This window comes from Rousettus aegyptiacus, unplaced genomic scaffold (genome assembly GCF_014176215.1).
Source record: "Rousettus aegyptiacus isolate mRouAeg1 unplaced genomic scaffold, mRouAeg1.p scaffold_m13_p_3, whole genome shotgun sequence".
Taxonomy (NCBI): domain Eukaryota; kingdom Metazoa; phylum Chordata; class Mammalia; order Chiroptera; family Pteropodidae; genus Rousettus; species Rousettus aegyptiacus.
The window spans coordinates 105019873-105039698 of NW_023416306.1; the positions used below are offsets into that span (position 1 = coordinate 105019873).

Sequence of the window (19826 nt, forward strand, 5' to 3'; positions counted from 1 at the left end):
AAGGGGCCCAGAGATGTCATTTCCCTGTGATCCCCCCTACCTTCTTTTCCCAACAAATCAGATACTGATTCCTTTTTCAATAAAATTTTATTTTGAACCATTAGTGAAGGTCTAAGAAGAAAATATAAAGTGCTTGGCTTTAGGGTTGGGGGAAGAGGAAATGGTCCCTCTGAGTTCACATCACCTGGACTTTCTCCTTTCAGCTCCTCAGAGATAAAAGAGGGTCTATCTCAGAAACTTAAGAAACAAACAAATAAAAACCAAAAAAAAAAAAACAAAACAAAACAAAGAAAACAGATAAAAATCATGCTTGAGTTCTCCACCAGCCAGACATCATGAGGAGTTCAAAAACATAACCATCACAGACAACCACTAAGAATTATCACTGAGGGAGGCAGGTCATCAGTGTGGAGAATGAGTCTCAAAGAAAATAGGAAGAACAAAGTGGAGGGGAGGAAGATGGGTCCCCCAGGCTCTGCACCAGGGACAGAGTGGCTGCCTGGTCCTCTGGAGTCTCCTTCAGTAAATGTCGGGCAAAGGCCTGCTCCATCTGTGCCAGAAGAAGTGGGGAGAGGGTATCATAAGCACAGCAGGGGCAGTCGCCACTCTTGCCCTGGGAAGGCCCCTCTCCTCATGGAGCCCCCTCACCCACATAGGCAGCTATTCTTCCCTTGCCCGAAACTCACCTGCACTGTGATAAGACTCTGTAGGGTGTGGCTGGGGCCAGGGCTCTCCTCCCAGAAATTCAGTGTCACCTGGGACTTGGGTGGGGGGCCCAGGCCCTGGAAGTACCTGGCCAAGTCTGAAAGAGAAAGGATCAATGGTTAGAAGAAAGAGAAGGGTGAGAACTACAGGCAGGCAGGGAATAGGGAGAAACCCATAATGGAGAAAGAGGTGGCAGTGAGGCCACTTGGACATCAAGGCCACAGCAGGAACTGCAGGGTTACGAGGCAGCTTTGTGCCAGAAATGCTAGGAATCACGTGGCTACTCACCCATGTGCAGATAGGAAAAGGTGATCCTTCCTCAAGTAACAAGCATATAGAGGTAGTTGAGTGTTATACAACCTGACATGCTGTCTGCTGGGAGTGTTCAGTCCTTGTAGCAGCAGCCCTGGCTGCTAACACAGATGAGCCCACGCCTTGGCTGCCTGCTCACACCCTCCGTATGCTAGGACACCCATGACCCTGGGAAGACTCACGGTCTGCGTCTCTTATACTCCGGCCCACCCCCACGTCAGATTTAGAGGTGAATGGAGGCAGGAAGTGGAATTCCAAGCATGCATTGGAGAGGGGCAACCTGAGGGGATGCCTAGCATGGTAGGGACAGGATGTATGACATGCGTCAGCTCTCCCGAATGCGTGGATGGGTGTGTGTGCAAGGTGTACCCTGCCATGATTACTGTATGTTTCAGTGTGATGGCGCCCTCTGAACTGTGACAGCCTTGTGCTGGGCTCCAACTGAGCCTCACCTTCCACACCCTGAACTGTAGAGGGAGGGCTGCCAGGGCTGAGCATAGGGCCCCACAGGATGTGTACCCAGCAAGTGCAGGGTGCCATGCACAGGCTGTGATGGTGGATCCGTTGGAGGGAACACAGGGTGGGAACAGGGCCCAGGGGAAACCAAGAGGTGGGGGCAGGGGCTCGGGTGCTGGGCTGCAGCAGCCTCACCTCTGCAGAAGTAAGTGGTTCTGAAGAGCTCCACACACTCATTGCTGGGCAGCAGGTGCGGGCCTGGGCCAGGCGGGGCCTGGGGTGCACTCCAGGAGATGGGAATGGGGCAAAGGCGCTGCACGAAGAGGCCTCGGGAGTTGCTGGCCACCAGGACACCTCTCTCGAGCTGGCTCAGCAGGCGCTGGGTGGGCTCTTGCGGGCCAGGCTTGGGAAACACCACCTGCTCCATGCCGCACTGAGAGCTTGAGGGCTCAGCCACAAGGCGGCAGTCCAGGCTCTGCACCTGGGCCTCACCCACCACATGCCCGTTGTAGATGAAGGTAAGCAGCAGCGAGTAGTCTGCGGACAGAGAACGACCATCTGTACCAGGGCCTCTCTCCAGGGGTTCACCTGGTCAGCATGAGGCTCTGGGGAAACAAAGAGGAGCTCCTTGTAAATACATCTGCATGTTGCTGCTGAGGCCGAGAGGGAAACCAAGGGAGGGCTGGGGAGGACAAGGCAAGCTGTGGGGTAGGGGCGGCAGCTGTACCTTCTGAGGTTATAGACGGTGCCCACCCCCACTCTCACTCCCCCGACCTTTACCAACCAAGGGGCTCCTGTCAGACTTTCCTATACTCAAGAGAATAGCTCATACACAGATTTACAGAGGCTTCAAGGCTTAATGCCCAAGGTCTTTGGGTTTACAAGAAGGTCCCAGAGATCTGGCCTTTGCTTAACCCACAGAAATCAATATCTTAAAGCAGATTTCCAGGGAACAGAGTGCATAGGGTTTAGTTCTGAGAAGCAAGCTGTTTGAAGTCTGGAATCTGGTCAGATGCACTGCCTAGAAGCCAATGACTCTGTCTGGGTATGCGGAGCCCAGGTTGCTGCAAGCTCTGACAGATTAGATAATATGCGCATAGCCACAGGAAGATCAGGAACCAAGATAAGTCAGACATGCCAAGTACCTGAGTCTGGAGGAGGCAGAAGCTCCGGAGACACCTGATCTCCTTGGAAAGGGGCCTCACTTGTGTCTGTGCCTGGAAGGGAGGAAAGGGACGTCATCCAGAGTGGGATGGGAGAGTCTAAGGGCTAGAGGTTGTGGCATGAAGGATGACAAGAGGTGGGGGAGGTGATACCTTCCTGAGGCTCAGGGCTGTTGCTGCTGCTGCTGCTGCTGCTGCTGCTGCTCCCAAAGTCTGAATGGCTTGCTCCCCCACTGGCCCCCACCTCCTCCTGCAGACATAGTATCTATTGTTGGCCCCCTCTCCCCCTACTGTCCTGCCCTCAGGCTCATTCCATTCCATCCCAAGCTCTTACGTTTTTGAGGGGGTCCTGGAGCAAGGAGGGACTAAGAATACAGTTCTTTGTATTACCCGCATTCTCCTCCCTCTCAGGGGACATGGAGCTACGATGTCTCTTTGGTGGTAGTTTCTGGGTGCTTGGTGGGGCTGTGGAATAATGTTGAGGGGGAGAGAGAGGTCAGAGCCTAAGTTGAGACAGAGGGTAGGGAAGAGAGAAGAGGCAGTGAAAGGTTGGCAGGACTAGGCAGGGGAACCTGGGTAGCAGCTCCCCAGGGTCAGAGACAAGGTAGAACTCTGACCGAGGGGCCTAGAGGGAGTCCCACCACCTCCCAGGAGGCTCATCTCCACCCTTCCTCCCCAGCCTGCTGATTCTAGGAGTGATGGGCAAGGGAACACTCACCAGGGAGGGTTCCTGGAGAAAGCAGCCGATACACCTTGTATGGCTCAGCGCCATCCCTATGGCCATTCTCAGGAACCTCCTCAAATTCGAGACTCTTGTTGAGAGCACAGCGCAGACGAGTCTTCCAGATAGCGGGGCCTTCTGTGTCCCCCTCTTTGTACTTTCCCTTAAATATTGCCCAGGCCTAGGAAACAGAGAAAGTGAAAAGAGGTAGCATGTTATAGATCCCAGCTGACCCTCCACAAGGGCCAATTGCATGGATGTGCAGCATGAGCTGCACAGAAAGGCCTGTGTTGGGTTTATGCTCAGCTGTTGCCATCTTGAAATCCTCAAAAATTTTTGCATTTTCATTTTTGGGGCTCTGACAATTACGCAGTTGGTTGTATTGGTTGTACCCTCTAGCCTCCCCTTTACCTGAAATTCGGGCAGACATAACCCCTGAGCACTTCAAAGGAGGGTTCCCAGGCCTTTTCACCTTGAAGAAGGCAGCATCCTGGTCCTCCCGGAAGTCCTGCTTGCCTGCATGCTTCCAGGGAATCCGGAACATGGTCTTAGCTTCATCTTCCCAGCATACCCCTGGGAACTGCCCGCTCTCCACTTGCTCTACCACCCAGTTCCGGAGCTTTCGGGTACAGCGTGCCTTGCCTGATGCCATCCTGAGAATAAGAGCAACATCAATAGAACCAATCCTTTGGGAGGGAACATTTACTGAGGTTCTGGCCATTTGGGTTGTATTCTGGCAAGGGCTCCCAGAGAACCCGTTCATCTTTTGTCTCTAGACATTTATTTCGAAATTCTTGAAACCAAATAATTTTGTTTCTGCCATCACTGGCAATTACCCCCCACCCCCAAGAAACAAACAAAAACATTCTTTTTAATACCCTAATCTGTGGCATTGGAAGGAACCTTAGGCATGGTCTTAATTTTAACACTTTTCAGGAATTTATTGTTTGTAAGAATTTCCTTGGTGTTCTATTCCTGGTGAGAGGCTGTCTAGATCCCAAGCATTTGCAGAGGCGGCATCTGCTTCTGAGATGCCTCACCAACCCTCTTCACCCACCACTCCCACACCTCTGTGACCCCCATCATCCCCACTGCTTGCCCCAGGGGTAGGTGGGGCAGGGAGCTGGGGGCAGGGGCGGAGCTGCAGCATAAGTGGGCAGGGCCAGAAAGTGCGAAAACAAACAGGGTCGAGTGGAGTGGGGCAAACGGCCTTCTTCCGGGAAAAACCGGGCAGCAGGTCCTCCAAGCCTTTGCCTATAAAGCTTGGGACACAGCCCCTGGTTAGTCTCTTACTCGGGCCAAACCTGCTTCCTGGCTCACAGGCCTTCTGTCTATTCCTGTCTAGCATAGGGGCCTCCTAGGCACCAGCCCCCTTGCCTGCCCCTCTGATCAAGCAGAGCATTCCTGCCCTAGACCCAGGCTGCCACCAATTCTCGGCTGATCTTACCTGAGCTGCTGTGCAGGCAGGCTGTCCCAGGGCTCGGCTGACCTCAGCTCAGCTCTTGGCTAGGCAGCTTCCTGATAACTCCGCCCTGTTTTTACAGTCCCCACCCTGTTTCAGTTCTCCTTCAGGGAGGTCCGTTTCCCTGAAATCACGTGGTCTCTGAGTTGCAGGACCATGGGTGGCCACCAGGGGGCAGCAGTGTTCGAAAATCTCACTGTTGGAATCTGTCAGAGGCAGGAGGAACCCTCCCAGCTCAGGCTTCCTCTCCTTCCTCCCCGATACTCCTTGCTTGTATTTGACCATCTCTGTGATACTGCTGCTTCCCTAGGGAGGCTACAGTGTGCTGGAGTCTGACGCCAGAGCCTCTGGATAGCTCTGTGTCACCTGTGCATCTATGTTCACCCATGATACCTGTATGGTATCTATTAGGTGACCTCAAATATCAGCTGAATTTGATGAAAAGAAGAGGGATACAGGGAAGGCAGAAGTCAGCCAAGGCCAAGTGGGCAGAGAGGGCCTCCCTTTGCCATCCACAGTGTCAATTCCTTCCTGGTCCTCAGTTCAGGGAGGGTCAGGCGGCGGGCAGTAGGGGGCCCTTTCAGCAAAGTTCTGTTCACCCCCCTCTTTCCCTGGTGCCCCCAGATGGTGGGGCCAGGAAGAAGGACCACCAAGAAGCTTGGGCAAGGAGATGCCTCTTTATTGGTGCTGGAGCTGTTCTTGAAGGAGTCAGGCCATGGGAACCTCATTGGGACCTTCACTCTCTGTTACTTCCTCCTGCGGGGGATACTCTGTCCCAAGGGCACCTCTTCCATCAGTTTCTGCAGAAGGAGAGAGAAGATGATGATCCTGGAAGCTTGGAGCTCAGACACAAGCTGGACAGACTTCCAGAGCATAGAGTCAGAGGAGAGGCTGGGGGTAGGCTTTACCTGTAACAAGCGGATGTGGTAGGTGGGGACGTCCTCCCCAGCCAGTGGCTGGGGGCGCACATGCAGGTAGCGCTCAGCAGCCGTCTCCAGCTCTTCCACCTCATACAGGGTGGCTGGGTCCAGTGAGTGGGCATTGATGAGGCTTACAAGATACTCTTTGTAGTGTGCCCTGGGGAGATAAGAGGGTGGGATATTCTGTTTAGCACCTTGCTGGGCACAGGCATATTTGGATGAACAAGACTGACCATCCTCCCCTGTTGCATGTGCACGCACCTGTGCATGTGTACACACCTGCCAGCCTGTGCACACTGCTTGCTATTACCTACCCAGGCCCTTGTCCAGAGAATCTCTTCCTCCCACTCCTTGCAGAGGCCTACTTTATGGCCTGGGCACACCCTCAGTGCTCCTGTCCCCTCTCCCCAACACCACGCTCCTGCCTGGCACTCACTGGCAGAGGCCCGCATAACCAGCTGGAGTCTCCTTGCCACAAGCTTCATCCCGGAACCCATTGGGAACCTCTTTCTGCTCCATCACTCGGCAGCCACCTATGGGAAAGGGCAGGAAGGGACCCTTTGTTGGGAAGAGGACACTGACCACCAAGCCCCAGAAGAACTGGGATGGAGGCACAGGAGGCCTCCATAGAGACCAGGAGGACAGGAGCCCCTGCTCTAACTGTGGTAGTGGTGGGAGGTACTTAAGAGATGCCATCGTGGCAGACCAGGAACTTTGCTGTCCCTGCTTTTATCCAAGCTGGCTTTTGGCCCATAATCACATATTCCTTGAGACAGCTCTTTTGTGATTTAGCTCTCACACAGTTAGTTAACTTATCCTGTGAAGGTCTTACTCTATCTAGATGGTAAGAAGTGGGGTACATTAGAACCATATATAACATCTTTCTGTCACCTTCATGAAACCTAAAACAGTACAACTAGCAAGCTTCATTAAAAACTCATTGAGTTAACTAATGAGTTATTATCCTTTGGGAATGGGAGAAGAAAATTAGTCTCCAGGTGCCAGGTGCTTTAATGTGGCTTCATGTAAAATAGCTGAGCTGCAAGGTAGATGTTACCCCCATTTTACACAGGTAAAAACAAGGCCTGGGGAGGTTAACTCACCAATGGGAATACAACATGTCAATGCAGGACGGGCCTTGAGCTCAGGTCCGACCCCAGAGCCAAGCCTACCCTTTATCCACTGCACAGTGGGCCCCCAAACCACCCTCTCCCCTTCGCCAAGGCTTGCCCGACACTCACCTCCAGGGACTGCCCGGGCCCCTGCTGGAGGCTCAGTGTTGAACATGACGTTATTGTCCTGAGGAGGGGCAAATGGGCGTTAGGTTCTTCTTGATGTCAGTCCCAGCATACAGCCTTTCCCTTCTTGCCACCCTGGGTTCTGCCTCCTCTCCTTAGCAACCTGCAAACTCAGCCAGACTGGCCGCCCCTGACCTGTAGCAGCTTCTGGAGCCGGAGTGCAGTCCAATCTCGCAGGTAGAAGAGGCAGTCTCGGGGGTGGTGACCATGTAGGGACTTTTTCACTCTGCAGTTAGGGTCTGGACATTTCTGGCAGAAACCCAGATGGGAGAGAGGAAGTTGGAGACTGTTGGGGTCCTGGCCTCTCAGGAACCCCTATGTGAGGGGTGTAGGGGTGGGGGGAGATGGAGACACTGGAGGGTCTGGAGCAAGCAGAGGGGGAGAGGGGACAGAAAGAGGTAATTTACACCCCACCAGACTCCTCTCTTCCACTGGGCCACCCCTCAGCGGCCTCTGTCCCCCACACCCATTGGCAGCCCCTCACCCTTTTATCCCTTCCATCCCCATTCTCTGGGCTCACATTCTTGGCGTAAAAGGCATTGTAGCATCCACTGCAGAACTGGTGGCGGCACTGGGTACAGTGAAAGTGCATGCAACCTCCTCGGGCCAGTGCGTACGAGAACTTGCACTTGGGGCAGTCTGCAAGGGACAGCACGTCAGGCTGGGTCTGCCACTGCTCAAGGCCCTCAAGAAGGGAGCTGCTGGCAACGAAAGATTGATTACTGGGCAAACAGGCCTAGTTGGGCAGCCTTACCAATGCCATTTTCCTGAAGATACATTGCCAGGCCCTGGGCCTGGTATTCTGGGTCATTGGTGCGTTTCCAGTTCTGGAAATCCTCGCAGCTCCGGCCTCGGTGCTGCTCCTCCCACTGCCAGAAGGAAAGCAATCATCACATGGAAGCTCCGTCCCAGGTCCTTCTTGCTGGTTCCTCCACTCATACCCAGTAGTCCCTGGCTTAGTTTATGGCATTGCCATCCACCATTGGCTCAAATCCCAAACTAAGAGGCCAGCCTTGGTTCTTTCATTTCCTCATACCACCACCTACTCACCAGCAGACCTTGTTTCCAACACCCAAGCCTAGCTAACATAGTACCAATGTCTATTTCTCAGTCCTGTCCCCTTTCTCTTCATCTCTACTGTGACCATCTTACTCTGGGCCAGGTCAGGTCTTGCCTCAGTTATTTGCCTCAGTTACTAGTCTCTGCCTCCATTCAGGTTCTCTAATGGTCTATCCTTTACCTTGTAGCCAAAGTGCCTTTGAAAGTGTAAGTCAGGCAGCTTCAACAGGATTGGGAGTGTTCTAGTTTTGAAATTTGGTATCATATATTAAACTTTTTAAATGGTAAATGAGATCATATTACCCCTTGCTTTGTCTTAGAATAAAAGGCAAGTATCTTCTTCACTTGGCCTCAAAGCCTCTCCTGATCTGGCAGCCAGCTCCTCTCCAACCACCTACCATTCTCACCTTTGCTCCTGAGGCTCTAGCCGTACAACACTTTCTTCTGACTTTGGCCTTTCCATGTGTTATTCTTTCTGTCCCGAATACTTTTTGCATAGTTGACTTAACTTTTAAGCCTGGGCTAAAACCATTTGAGAAAACACTTGTCTGACCTCTCTGTCTTAAGCAGGTTCATTCCATTATTCCTAATCTCAGATTCCTATTTGTTTTTCTCATAGAGCTTATGCCCGTGTATAATTATACTCTCTCTCTCCCTCTCTCGCTTCCGTTCCTTCCTTCTCTTCCTCTTTCACCCCACCCTCCTTTACCTTATTTTCATTCCTCCTCCCTTCTTCATCCTTTCTCCCCCATCAGCCTCCCTTCCTCCCTCCCTTTTCCCCTCATCCTTCCTTCCTCTCTCATTCTCCCTCCCTCCCTCCCTGACTAGTCTGTAAGCACTCAAGAGTCCAGAGCTCATGTCTGTTCTGTTCTCCAGCACACCCCGAGTCTAACACAGTACCTGCCAGCAGCTCAGCAAGTATTTCTGGAAGGATGGATGTGCCTCACCTGGCGCTTACAGCGCACACAGAAGGTCTGGCGACACTGGGGACATGTTGCCTCCAACTGCTCACGTTCATATATGAAGCCAAAGGAGCACTGTGAGTACAAGAACATAAAGCTATCTGAGGCCTGACCTGGCACCACTCCCTGGCCCTCCAGCAAGCTCCTCTGGACAGGGCACTTACTTGGGCACACCACAAGAACTTGGGGTCCCGCATGAGTACACCCTCAGTCAGCTTCTTGTGGAATAGGGCATAGGCATCTGGCTCTAGGCTCTCTCGAAGCTGGGGACAAAATACAGAAGTGGTGTGTAGGCAGGGTTCCTATTCAAAGTCCAGGGCACCCTGAGTCTCAGAGACTGTAGTACCTGAATATCAAGAGTGGAGAAGTAGCTGAGCAACTGCGTGTCATCAGTGAGGTCGGGGCGGCCACAGGCGGGGCACACCATGTCTGTGATGTGCTTCTCCTTCAAAGCAATGGTGAAGTGCTGGCGGAAGCAGTCAGGACAGATGGTGCACTCACAGGAAGTCAGGGCCTGCATCTAGAGGATAAGCGGGGAGAGGAGGGAGTCAGAAGCCACAGCTGCCAGCCCAGGAAAGGGGCAGTAACCAGGTGTTCACTGAGAAACCAGGGTCTAATTAACAACTGGGCAGGGGTAGCAACCGCAAATGCCAATAAGTGCCATGTAGGCAATCCACATGTCTGAACTGTCAGGTGGAGAAAAGCAGACAATGGTGAGACCTGAAGATAAATGGAAGAATGCCCTATAAAAGCATTCACACTCAATTAAAAGCGAACACACAAATAACATCCTTGAAACGACAAAACAATAGAGGTAGAGAACAGATTGCCAGGTGACAGGAGGAATGGAACAAGTTGTATATATACAACTATAAAGGGGTAGCACGAGGGGCTCCTTTGTGGTGACGAACAATCTGTATCTCGATTGTGGTGGTGGTTACAGGAATCTCAACATGGGATAAAACTGCGTAGTATCTCTCTCTCTCTCTCTCACACACACACACACACACACACATCCATGCAAAAAATGAACAAGGTCTGAAGTCTAGCTAATGTTGTACCATGTCTATTTCTTGGTCTTGACACTGTACAATAATTATATAAAAAGTCACCATGGGGGAAGGTGGGTGAAGAGCACATGCGACTCTGTACTATTTTTACAACTTCCTGTGAATCTACAATTATCTTAAAATAACGAGTGAAAACAAAACAAAAAAGGTACAGAGCCAGCCTAACCAAACTGGACTGTATTTTTGTTGTTGTTCTTCATTTTTTAATTTTTTTTTTCTTTTTAAATTGGACTGTATTTGGCCAAAGAACTGCCACTTCAGACCTAAAGTAGATGGGGGCTCAGGAGATAAGAGGGCCCTATTGTTACCAACTGGAGATGTGATGGTGATGTTAAAGAATTACTATTTTTGAAGAGTTTTATCTTTTATAGATATATACTGAAATATTAGCAAATAAACCAAACGACGCCTGAGATTTGCTTCAAAATAATCCTATGTGTGTGGAGGTGAAATAAATATTGGCCATACATTTATAATTGCTGAAGCTTGTGATGAATATATGGTGAGGAGTGGAGGACGGAATTGGTTAAAGTTTTCTCTACCATTGTATGTTTGAAATTTTCCATAAAAGAACATTAAAAAATGGGGTTGGGGAGAGGTGGCCTATTCCTGTCCTCTCCTTCCCAGAAGTGTTCAAGGGCACATGGGCAACTGCAGAGCAAAAGACAGGAGTAGAGACACGGGCTGGAATGGAGTGGGGGCCCAAAGGCAAGAGAGCCATTCTAAGGCCAGGTTCAGTGGTGAGGGGCTTACCTGGTTGCGGGGCAGGGTCCACCCGCACACAGCACACTCCTGAGCAAGCAAGCGGCGCAAGAAGGCCCGGTCTTGGCTCTGCCTCACAGCTTCCACCACGTCCCCCAACTCATAGTTCCTGGGTGTCTCCTGCAGCAATGACAGTGCCAGCTCTGCCCGGCCCCAGCTAGGGAGTGAGTAGACTGCCAAAAGTCGTCTGACCAGGCTCTGCAATGTGATTCAGGAGAGGGAAGAAGTAGCTGTCAGATCCAGGGCTCCTACCCCTCAGCCTTTCCTCTGCCCTCTATATAGCCCTTCACCTCCTCCCAGCACCTGCTTATCTGGCCCATCCCAGGAAGGGGTGGGCTCAGGGCCACTGTCCCAGAGGCGCTGATGGAAGGGCTCTAGGCGTTGGCGCTGAAGCTCAGTCAGGGCCCGGGCCACGTCACCTCCATGTTGGAACAATGCTTGAAGAGATCCCTCCTCAGGCCCAAAGCCCAGGGACCGGAGTTCCTGCACCTATGAGTTGGGAATAGAGAGAAGGAATAAAGAGGGGAAAAGCAGGAAAATGGAAGACCAAGAGAGGCTCGGAGACCCACAACCCTCAACCCTGTTCCACCTCTAGCACAGCTAGTACCTTCCTCCGCCTGGCTCTTACACACTCTTCCACAGCTTCATCAAGATTGCCGTAACGATCCAGCCAGGCTTTCCGGGCCTCCTGACAGGAAAAGGCACCCAGCCCCGGGTCCTGCTGTGCAGCCAGCTCAGCCACCATCTCCAGCACGTAGGGCAGCTCTGACCGCAACCACTGCAAGGGCACTTCGGTGCCGGAGTACTGTAGAGCTGAGAAGATCTCCTCTGGACAGGCACCTGCAGCCTCCCCTTCCTAAGGCACAGTCCCACCCAAAGGGCCTATCAGGAAGGACATCCTCCATCCACCCACAGCCCAAACCAAAATGCTGACAGTGGTTGAACACAGACTATGATCATGTGAGCAGAGCACAGCATGATACCTGTCATGTGGGAAGTATTCAATAAAAGGCAGCCATGGCTAACAATGACCAGTTTTATAGGAACTCATAATCAACTGCAGCCTCTCCCTGTCCCACTTCTTCCCAGGCCCAAATCCTCACCCGTATCTTGATCACTAGCTGAAGACCTTCCTCTCGCATCTTGTCTTGGCGCTGTTTCTCAGGGTCCCCACTAGGCAGGGGGGCGCTGAGGCGTCGTGAAGGACCTGGCTTAGGAAGTCGCTCTTCTAAAGAGCTGGCATGGGGCTGGAAAGCGTGCTTTACTGGGATGGGGCTGCTGGTTCGGTTGCACATAGCACATACGCAGCCAGGGCCCGAGTTGCAGAAGGTACAGTGAATACAGTACCAGACTGGAATCTGGGCAGAGGAGAGCAAAGTATCCTCCTGCTGGGAAGGCAGAAAGAATTATCCTATTGAAAGCTGGCTAACAATCAAGATGGAAATCTAGGGAGCTGGGGGTAAGACATGGGGAAACTGAAGAAAACAGGGGATCGGAAAGTAAAGAATGACTTATAATAACAGGTGCAAAAAAAGAGCTGGGAAGGCCAGGAATAGGTTACCTGAAAGGGCTGCAGGCAAATGTCACCATCCCGAGAATCCATCACCAAGCTAGGAGGCTGAGCCAGCCGAGGTCGTTCACATATAGCACACAGCACAGCTGCCGCCTCATTCTCAAAGGTGCAGCTCTGGCAGGCCCAGCGACCCCGTGCAAGCTCAGGTTCTAGGCCTCCAGCTCCTTGGGGACCCTCAATCCCCAGCCCCAACCCCTTATAACCTCTGGGCCGATCACAGGCCACACAGAGCACCGCCCAAGATTCATTTATCATGGCACAGGCAGCACATTGCCATGGCAGGCGGGCACTTGCAGTATCAGGGGAAGAAAGAGAGCTGTTTCCCAGGGCTAGCACGGAGGTTGACTGAGGCCGCAAAGGAGCTGAGGCAGGTAAGCTGTAACAGAAAAGCAGACATGGCCTGCTGAGGGGGGCCCTGGTGCCTGGGTCCCTCACATCCCTCATTCTCTGCATGATGACTCATGGCTCTGGTCTTTGCATGTTTTGTTATGTTTGGAGCACTCCCATACCTATAGCCCATTTAACATTTAAATGACAGCTTAAAGTTCAAATCTTGCTGGTAGATATCCTTAACATAGGGACTGACCATACTAGGTGCTTACAATACTGCCAGCTGATGGAGCTGAGCCTTCAGACTTGGTTGCATTCTCCTACTACCTAGTGTATACCATAATAATCTATCTTGTAACTGCTACTTGCTTGATATGTATGTCTATGATCTCTTGGAGGGAGTCACTGGCTGCTTGCCCTCATGAGACAGTCTTTAATACAGAATGTAGAACTCAGTAGTACTCAAGTAACTAAGTTCTCTCAATTTCACACTTTCACAGAAGAGAAGGCCTCTCACCTGGGGGTCAACTGGGTGGCCTGGGGGGCCCAGGGCAAGGTCTGGCGGAGGTGATGGGCACGGGATGGGTGCCCATGGAACACACGATCACAAGCTGGGCACAAGGCCTGTTTACAGGCTGAGCAGTGCAGTGTACCTGGGGCAGAACCACAGAAAAAGCAGGGACCAGGAGTGGAGCCTGGAGAACAGGAGAGAAAGAACAGAAGACCTTTCTGAAAAAGGTCAGGCAATATCTGAATGTGCTGTAGAGCTGGACAAATGACAGACAACTTTTCAATATATCTGGACTCAAAGAAACCATTTTAATCTCTTTTAAAAAAAGAAAAGCAGAAAACCAAGAAAACAAACAGATGAGGGCCCCAAATTTCCATCATATGGTCTGTTAACACCCCCTCCCTCCAACGTAAGACCAATAATACCTGAGGCAGAGGGAGAGGTGAGGGGACCAGGAGCAATCTCTCTCAGTACTGGGGCAAACTCTGAAAGCTGTAGCATCTGAGGAAAAAGGGCAGGGAATGGGCAAGGGTTTGGGGAATCTCCGAACCCCTGTCCCCTTTGTTCACCAGGCCCCAAAACCCCATTCCTGCCTTCCTTGCATCATCTTCAATCTTGTCTTTCAGCAGTTGCTCCAGTACTTCTTGTCTTGGGTGAGTATTCTGCAAACAAGATAAAAGTTCCAACCTATAGCCCTAGGAGGCCCTCCTCCCTCTAAGGTCAGGTCCCCCAGTACGCACTGGGAGAAAAGCAAGGGGAGCTCCCAGGTTGCTATGGGGTCTGTGCCCATGACTCAGTAGCATGGGAGTCCCCAGACTGGTTTTGGAGTTAGGCTGAGCTCCCCAACCCTGATGCTTAAATCCTCAGGATTAGAGATACTTTACCTGTAACAGTAAATTGAGCTCTGTCCGAAGTAACAGTACTTCCAGTGTGACTGCTGCAACTTGGTGCTCATCTGGATCCTCTTGTTTCTCAGGGAAGCTCAACCCATCCGGCAGCTCCTCTGTGTAGCCATACAATCGCAGAACATCCCGGCCCCCCTGCCACACATTCACACCCAGTCATCACCTAGCAGGGCCCCTTCCCAATGGGGCTGAACCCCTTCCTCTTCAGCACTGCCTAAGGCCCTTTCTAGTCAACGCCTAGCCCAGACCAAGTTCCCTTCCCCCATAAGGGGTCCCAGGGGCTTCACCTGCACAGCATCCACCGTACTTCGAAAGACGGGGTTATTAAACTTGACCCCGCGCCAGTACCGGGGCCTCTGAGGATTGAGGAGGTTGCGGCCATATTTCTCGAGGATGTTCAAAGCAGTGGACAGCGTGTTGAGGTAGTTTCGGGGCTGGAAGCAGTCAAAGAGTAGAGAGCTCTGAGCCCCGCTTCGGGCTCAGGTCCTTTGTTCCCCTCACCCACCGGGCCAAACCTCACCTCTCCGTGAGCGTTGCAGCGTACTAGGCGTGCGGCGTCCAGGTGCAGATAGCGGGCGGCTGGCGGCAGAGAGGTTATCAATAGCGGCCGGAGCTGCTCCACGGAAAACGCTTGCCCAGAATCCCTCCTTAGGGCGCTCGCTAACTCCTCGCGGGCCGCCAGGAAGGCCCGCTCCTCCTTCTTCCCCGGCATCCTGAGACAGGAGTCAGCCCCAGGCCCGCGGCCCGCCGGAACCCTGCACAGGCTGAGCGCGGCTCTCCTGCCCCCCCTCCCGCCTGGTATCTGGCTTCACGGCCCGACCCAGTCTGCGCAGCCTTCTTGAGTCACTCTGGCCACGGTCACTCTCTGGACCCCCGCCCCCAGCCAGGGTTAGCTGGAAACAGGAAGTACTAGGGAAGAGGGCGGGACTGCGACCCAGTTTCGGGGGAAAAGGAGGGCTCTAAGGTTAAGAGAGGGCGGGGACTGGGAGTCATGGGGCGTGGCAAAAAGGAAGGCCTGGTTCCAACCGCCTGGCTCCAACCAATCAGAAGGGTAAATGGTCCCTGGCTCCTCCCCCAGAGTCTTTCTGCCTTTAACCCTGTCCTAGAGCTCTTCCCCGCCTTCTTCCAGGCTGGTTCCGCCTCTTTCCGGATTACTGGAGGGGGGATTACCTTATTTTCCTCAAAGCCTTCCTCTCTATCTAGACCAGTAGGCTATGCTTCAGTCCTAACTGGGGAAGTCCCACTCTGCCGGGACTTGATTCTGGCCGGCCTGAGCCTGGCTCAAGCGAGTCTCCCCTCTTCTTCGGTCGGTCTTGAAGGCAAGGCGTCCTCCCGGAGAAAGCCCCCGCGCCAGCTTCCTTCATATCCTCCTAGCCCTTCTCAGCCCCAGGCCCTCTTCCTACTACTTCTTCCACCGCTCTGATCTCTCTCCGGGGCCCTCCCCACAGTCGAGCCTTCTAAGGGGAGCCCCAGGACTGAACATCCCCTCTCCCACTCTCCAAGCCCTCTCGCCCCAACTCTGGACTTTCCCTGAACCGCCCTTGCCTCTCCCGGTTAGCCCCGCCCCAGTTTCCGCGGTCCCACTTGTCCTAGCCCCTCCTTCGGACAACCCCTGGGCTTGTGACCGAGCCTGCACCGCCTCTCCTAGTCTCAACTGGCCGAGAATGTCTGAGGGGCTCCCTATGGTTTGCTGTCTGCCAGGGGGAGGGGGAAAAGAAGGAAGGGGGCGGGGTTAAGGGGGGCGGGTCTGGACGTGGGGAGTGAAAGCGAAAGCCCAGGCGGCTAGCCGGGAGACCCGAGATCTAGCAACCGGAGCAGCATGGCTAAGCCTTGTGGGGTGCGCTTGAGTGGGGAAGCTCGCAAACAGGTATCGAAAGATCGGGAGGCCAGGAGGGGGCTGGGGAACCCTCCTGGATGGAGGCCAAGCTGTGTGCTCTAGGGGACCAAGGCCGTGCCAGAGAACTCCCTTAATCTCTTTCTTTAGTGCTTTCGCTTCTGCCTGGGGGGATTCCCAGATTCCTGCTCTCTGGCCAGTCTCTGCACTAAGCATGGACTTTCAGGGAAATCTGGCTTGTGGTGGGAAAGGCCTGAGCCAAATTGGAGGGTATCCATTTGCGAGTGGGATTTTACTCTTGGCAACTGAGACCCTTAACCAATATCCGGGTACTGCTCTGTGCAGGTGGATGTCTTCCGGCAGAATCTTTTCCAAGAGGTAAGTCTTCCAGATGCAGCGATTTAACCTAGAATCTTAGACCAATACTTGAGGGTCACACCCTCTCAGAGTGTTCCCCAAACCCACCATACACTTGGGCCCTACTTCCCTTATCAAGCGTTCACTCAAGATAAGCTCCTAATTATTGATCTCTACCTTTAATTTGACCCCTCTTTAATACTCTCTCCCCACTTCTGCCACTTTTCTCCCCTTTTTTGGTGTGGAGGGAAACACTGTGGCTTCAAAGCAGAAATACCACAGTTCTAATCTTGGTTCTGCCACTTCCTAGCTTGGGCAGGTCCCTTCACTTTTCTGGGCTTCAGTTTCATCATTTGTAGGTCTGGGTTTCAATGATTTCCAAGGGCCTTCTCAGTCCCACTTCTCAGACATCTCACTGAGTGTCTTCTGTGATTTTCTCACTCTTGCAATGTAACCCACAGGCTGAGGAATTCCTCTACAGATTTCTACCACAGAAAATCATACACTTAAATCAGCTCTTGCAAGTGAGTAGTGACCCCTCCCATGGCCTCTGTCCTCTCTACCTACCCTCTCTAGTTAACAACTGGGCTTAGCATGCAGAGAATAGTTGTGAGTGGTTGCGAGTTCTGGACTGGGAACATTACGATGGTGTGAGGCCTGAGCCCAGGTTGGGAGGCAGAGAGCAGGTGGGATGTGGGAAAGCTGGGCAGCCCCTGACAGTAAGCTCTGTGCAGGAGGACTCCCTCAATGTGGCTGACCTGACCTCTCTCCGGGCTCCATTGGACATTCCTATTCCAGACCCTCCACCCAAGGATGATGAGGTAAGGTACTCAGGGTGTAGGGTTCAGACTATAAACCCAGTGGAGATGATGGCTCTCCAACCTCCATAACTCTTCTGAATCTACTTTCCCCCTTTTTCTCTTAGATGGAAACAGATAAGCCAGAGAAGAAAGAAGGTAAGAGAAGAAGGAGTGGCTGTGGAACGGGAAATGGCACAGTGACTGCTGGATGAGAAAGGACTTAAATCTCCCCTTTTTCACAGTCCCTAAGTGTGGCTTTCTCCCTGGGAATGAGAAGGTCCTGGCCCTGCTTGCGCTGGTTAAGCCAGAAGTCTGGACTCTCAAAGAAAAATGCATTCTGGTAAGCCTGGGAACTGGTAGAAATAGAGAACCCAAGCAAGGCCCTGGTATTCTTCAGAGATGCAAGTCCTTTGTTCAGGAACCTATTCGTAAAATAGGAAACATCCTTTGGTGCCTTGGATTTAGATACCTTTTGTTTTGTTAGACCTCTGATATCACAGTAGTATCCCTGAAATCGGAAACTGTGCTATATCTACCTCCATAACCTCAGAACCCCCTGCTATACAAGGTACACAGTACAGGTGCTATGATACAGTGAGTTAGTTTTAGAGTTTGGGCCCTAGAGGGATACTACCTGGGTTCAAATCATGACTGTCACTTAAGTAATTCACTTAGATTACTTTAAGTAAATCACTTAGATATTCTGTGACTCAGTTTTTTCATCTGTTAAGTAGGTTTAATAAGAATATATACCTTGAAAGATTACTGTGAAGATTAAATGATGTATGTAATACATAACACAGTGCTCAATTTAATGCTCAATTAAATATAGCATTATTAGGAAGTAGCAAAAATAAGAACCCAGTAAGTTTGTTGAATGATTCCTACATGTTACCTCTTAACATAGGTGATCACATGGATCCAGCACCTGATTCCCAAGATTGAGGATGGAAATGACTTTGGGGTGGCAATCCAGGTAAGAAAAGGGTATGATGAAGATGTTAAGAGCCGTGAGAGACTTGGGGAGTAGAGGGTAGGAGCTAGATACACTGAGAGGAAGAAGGAGATAGTGAGTGAAGGAAGGAGATGAAGTGTTTTTTTGCCTCCCATCTCTGTTGTCACCACAGGAGAAGGTGCTGGAGAGGGTAAATGCAGTCAAGACCAAAGTAGAAGCCTTTCAGACGACCATTTCCAAGTAAGGGCAGTTGGAGGGCCAACATCGGGGGCTGTGGAGACATTTCTTTGGGACTTTTCAAGCTGGGCATTTCCATCAGGGGAATGGGGGCTTTGGGAAGGGTATAAGGGAGTATGTCTTTTTGAGCACTCATTCCTGTGGTTACTCCCCTTGCTTCCGGCAGGTACTTCTCAGAACGCGGGGATGCTGTGGCCAAGGCCTCCAAGGAGACCCATGTAGTGAGTGGATTGTCCAACAGCCTTTCGGTTGAGGCTGGCTTGGGGTGGGGTGAAGAAAGTGAGAGAGAGGTCCTTTTTACCTTGTTTATGACCTTCCTCATGTGAACAATATTAAGCAAAGAGCATTGCCTAGGAAAACTGATTTGGGCTTCAAAAACCTTGATCCTTTTCTATGTCTGGTCGTGTGAGAATCCCATTTCTTGATGCTGAGAAGGGCTCATCTTTAAGTTACCTATTCCCTATATGAGGAAACCAAACTATGTCCCAACCTTTCATGAAGCTGACTCAGCTTTGTTTTTCATATCCCAGATGGATTACCGGGCCCTGGTGCATGAGCGAGATGAGGCGGCCTATGGGGAGCTCAGGGCCATGGTGCTGGACCTGAGGGCCTTCTATGTGAGTGTGGAGTAAGCCCCTAAGGGAGGAGAATGAGGGGACAGAGGAAGGGCCAAGAACCTGATTATTGCCCTTCTGGTTTTCTTCTAGGCTGAGCTTTATCATATCATTAGCAGCAATCTGGAGAAAATTGTCAACCCAAAGGGCGAAGAGAAGCCATCTATGTACTGAGCCCAGGGCTAGAAGGGAAATAAACGACCTATACTATGTGTGGAGTACCTCTGGTGTGTGTCATTCATTCAAAAAGCATTTACTGAGTGCCCCCCACTGAATGTAGATATAGTGGTAGAAAAGGGAGGGGATACCAGGAAGACAAAGATGAATTAGATGCCCATCCCGTTCTTAAGAAGTCATCCTAAAAAGCAGGATGGAAACTGTTACATGCCATGACAACCATGAAGATAACCTGTATTTAGGAATTTCACAACGTTATTTCCATCCAGGGATCTCATAAGTGCTTTTTGGAAGAGGTGGCATTTGGGCAGAGCCCTTTAAGTATAAGCAGGCTTTGGACAGACAAGCTGAAAGCTCTGGTACCTTAGGTCAGGGAATGAAGAAAGGAAAAACATCTCATCACCTATCAGCTCAGAGCAAGCCTGGAGGGATAATGAGGTTTCACTGGAAGCATTACAGGTGATTGGACTCCTTCTCAAGGGCAGGGAGGGGAGAAAAACTTCCAAAGCAAGTTTTTTCTTTATGAGAAGGGTAGATCTGTTCACTAGGAAACCAAGGGCCATGGCACATTACTAAATGGCAGAGCTGGTCTAGAATACAAATCCACACAGCAGGGGCAGGGCGGCCCGCTAGATGTCCAAGT

General features: G+C 51.7%; 3 protein-coding genes across 7 annotated transcripts; 1 reads left to right on the top strand and 2 right to left on the bottom strand.

Moving 5' to 3' along the window:
- Nucleotides 1-68: 68 nt before the first annotated feature.
- IRF9 (interferon regulatory factor 9) lies at nucleotides 69-5362 on the bottom strand. Its single transcript, XM_016120549.2, has 9 exons — nucleotides 4805-5362; nucleotides 3830-4010; nucleotides 3355-3538; nucleotides 2971-3101; nucleotides 2790-2886; nucleotides 2619-2690; nucleotides 1669-2010; nucleotides 687-802; nucleotides 69-550 (listed from the first exon to the last, which is right to left on the bottom strand). The coding sequence occupies exons 2-9, from the start codon at nucleotides 4007-4009 to the stop codon at nucleotides 422-424; spliced, it is 1251 nt and encodes a 416-aa protein (XP_015976035.2). The 5' UTR covers nucleotide 4010; nucleotides 4805-5362; the 3' UTR covers nucleotides 69-421.
- Nucleotides 5363-5477: 115 nt separating this feature from the next.
- On the bottom strand, nucleotides 5478-15370 carry RNF31 (ring finger protein 31). 5 transcript variants are annotated; one of them, XM_016120539.2, is made up of 21 exons: nucleotides 14730-15370; nucleotides 14497-14643; nucleotides 14189-14344; nucleotides 13898-13966; nucleotides 13730-13805; nucleotides 13311-13488; nucleotides 12452-12839; nucleotides 11994-12275; nucleotides 11498-11746; nucleotides 11194-11379; nucleotides 10882-11088; nucleotides 9405-9578; nucleotides 9223-9321; nucleotides 9044-9133; nucleotides 7792-7906; nucleotides 7558-7676; nucleotides 7173-7286; nucleotides 6981-7038; nucleotides 6176-6272; nucleotides 5728-5896; nucleotides 5478-5619 (listed from the first exon to the last, which is right to left on the bottom strand). In XM_016120539.2, the coding sequence occupies exons 1-21, from the start codon at nucleotides 14919-14921 to the stop codon at nucleotides 5566-5568; spliced, it is 3219 nt and encodes a 1072-aa protein (XP_015976025.2). In that variant the 5' UTR covers nucleotides 14922-15370; the 3' UTR covers nucleotides 5478-5565. The 5 variants fall into 5 exon arrangements, with proteins under 5 accessions (XP_015976025.2, XP_015976024.2, XP_036073905.1 ...); XM_016120538.2 differs by having other exon boundaries at nucleotides 11994-12278; XM_036218012.1 differs by having other exon boundaries at nucleotides 13311-13518.
- A 580-nt stretch (nucleotides 15371-15950) lies between these two features.
- On the top strand, nucleotides 15951-19227 carry PSME2 (proteasome activator subunit 2). The gene is made up of 11 exons (XM_016120616.2): nucleotides 15951-16076; nucleotides 16389-16421; nucleotides 16862-16924; nucleotides 17135-17221; nucleotides 17326-17356; nucleotides 17443-17540; nucleotides 18108-18176; nucleotides 18328-18395; nucleotides 18559-18613; nucleotides 18923-19009; nucleotides 19100-19227. Exons 1-11 carry the CDS (start codon nucleotides 16029-16031, stop codon nucleotides 19178-19180), a joined length of 720 nt encoding a protein of 239 aa, XP_015976102.1. The 5' UTR covers nucleotides 15951-16028; the 3' UTR covers nucleotides 19181-19227.
- Nucleotides 19228-19826: the final 599 nt, after the last annotated feature.

What these genes read in the sequence shown, in the direction of transcription:
- IRF9 (XM_016120549.2), bottom strand. Translation starts at nt 4,009, where the DNA reads ATGGCATCAGGCAAGGCACGCTGTACCCGAAAGCTCCGGAACTGGGTG. An exon ending in CAGCCCTGAGCCTCAGGAAG is followed by an intron (nt 2,691 to 2,789) that starts GTATCACCTCCC and finishes CCTCCCTTCCAG; the next exon opens with GCACAGACACAAGTGAGGCC. An exon ending in AACCACTTACTTCTGCAGAG is followed by an intron (nt 803 to 1,668) that starts GTGAGGCTGCTG and finishes TTTCTCTTTCAG; the next exon opens with ACTTGGCCAGGTACTTCCAG.
- RNF31 (XM_036218011.1), bottom strand. Translation starts at nt 14,921, where the DNA reads ATGCCGGGGAAGAAGGAGGAGCGGGCCTTCCTGGCGGCCCGCGAGGAG. An exon ending in GCTGCAACGCTCACGGAGAG is followed by an intron (nt 14,644 to 14,729) that starts GTGAGGTTTGGC and finishes GACTGCTTCCAG; the next exon opens with CCCCGAAACTACCTCAACAC. An exon ending in TAAGAGCCAGGCGGAGGAAG is followed by an intron (nt 11,380 to 11,497) that starts GTACTAGCTGTG and finishes CCCAACTCATAG; the next exon opens with GTGCAGGAACTCCGGTCCCT.
- PSME2 (XM_016120616.2), top strand. Translation starts at nt 16,029, where the DNA reads ATGGCTAAGCCTTGTGGGGTGCGCTTGAGTGGGGAAGCTCGCAAACAG. An exon ending in CTCCACCCAAGGATGATGAG is followed by an intron (nt 17,222 to 17,325) that starts GTAAGGTACTCA and finishes TTTTTCTCTTAG; the next exon opens with ATGGAAACAGATAAGCCAGA. An exon ending in ACTTTGGGGTGGCAATCCAG is followed by an intron (nt 18,177 to 18,327) that starts GTAAGAAAAGGG and finishes TTGTCACCACAG; the next exon opens with GAGAAGGTGCTGGAGAGGGT.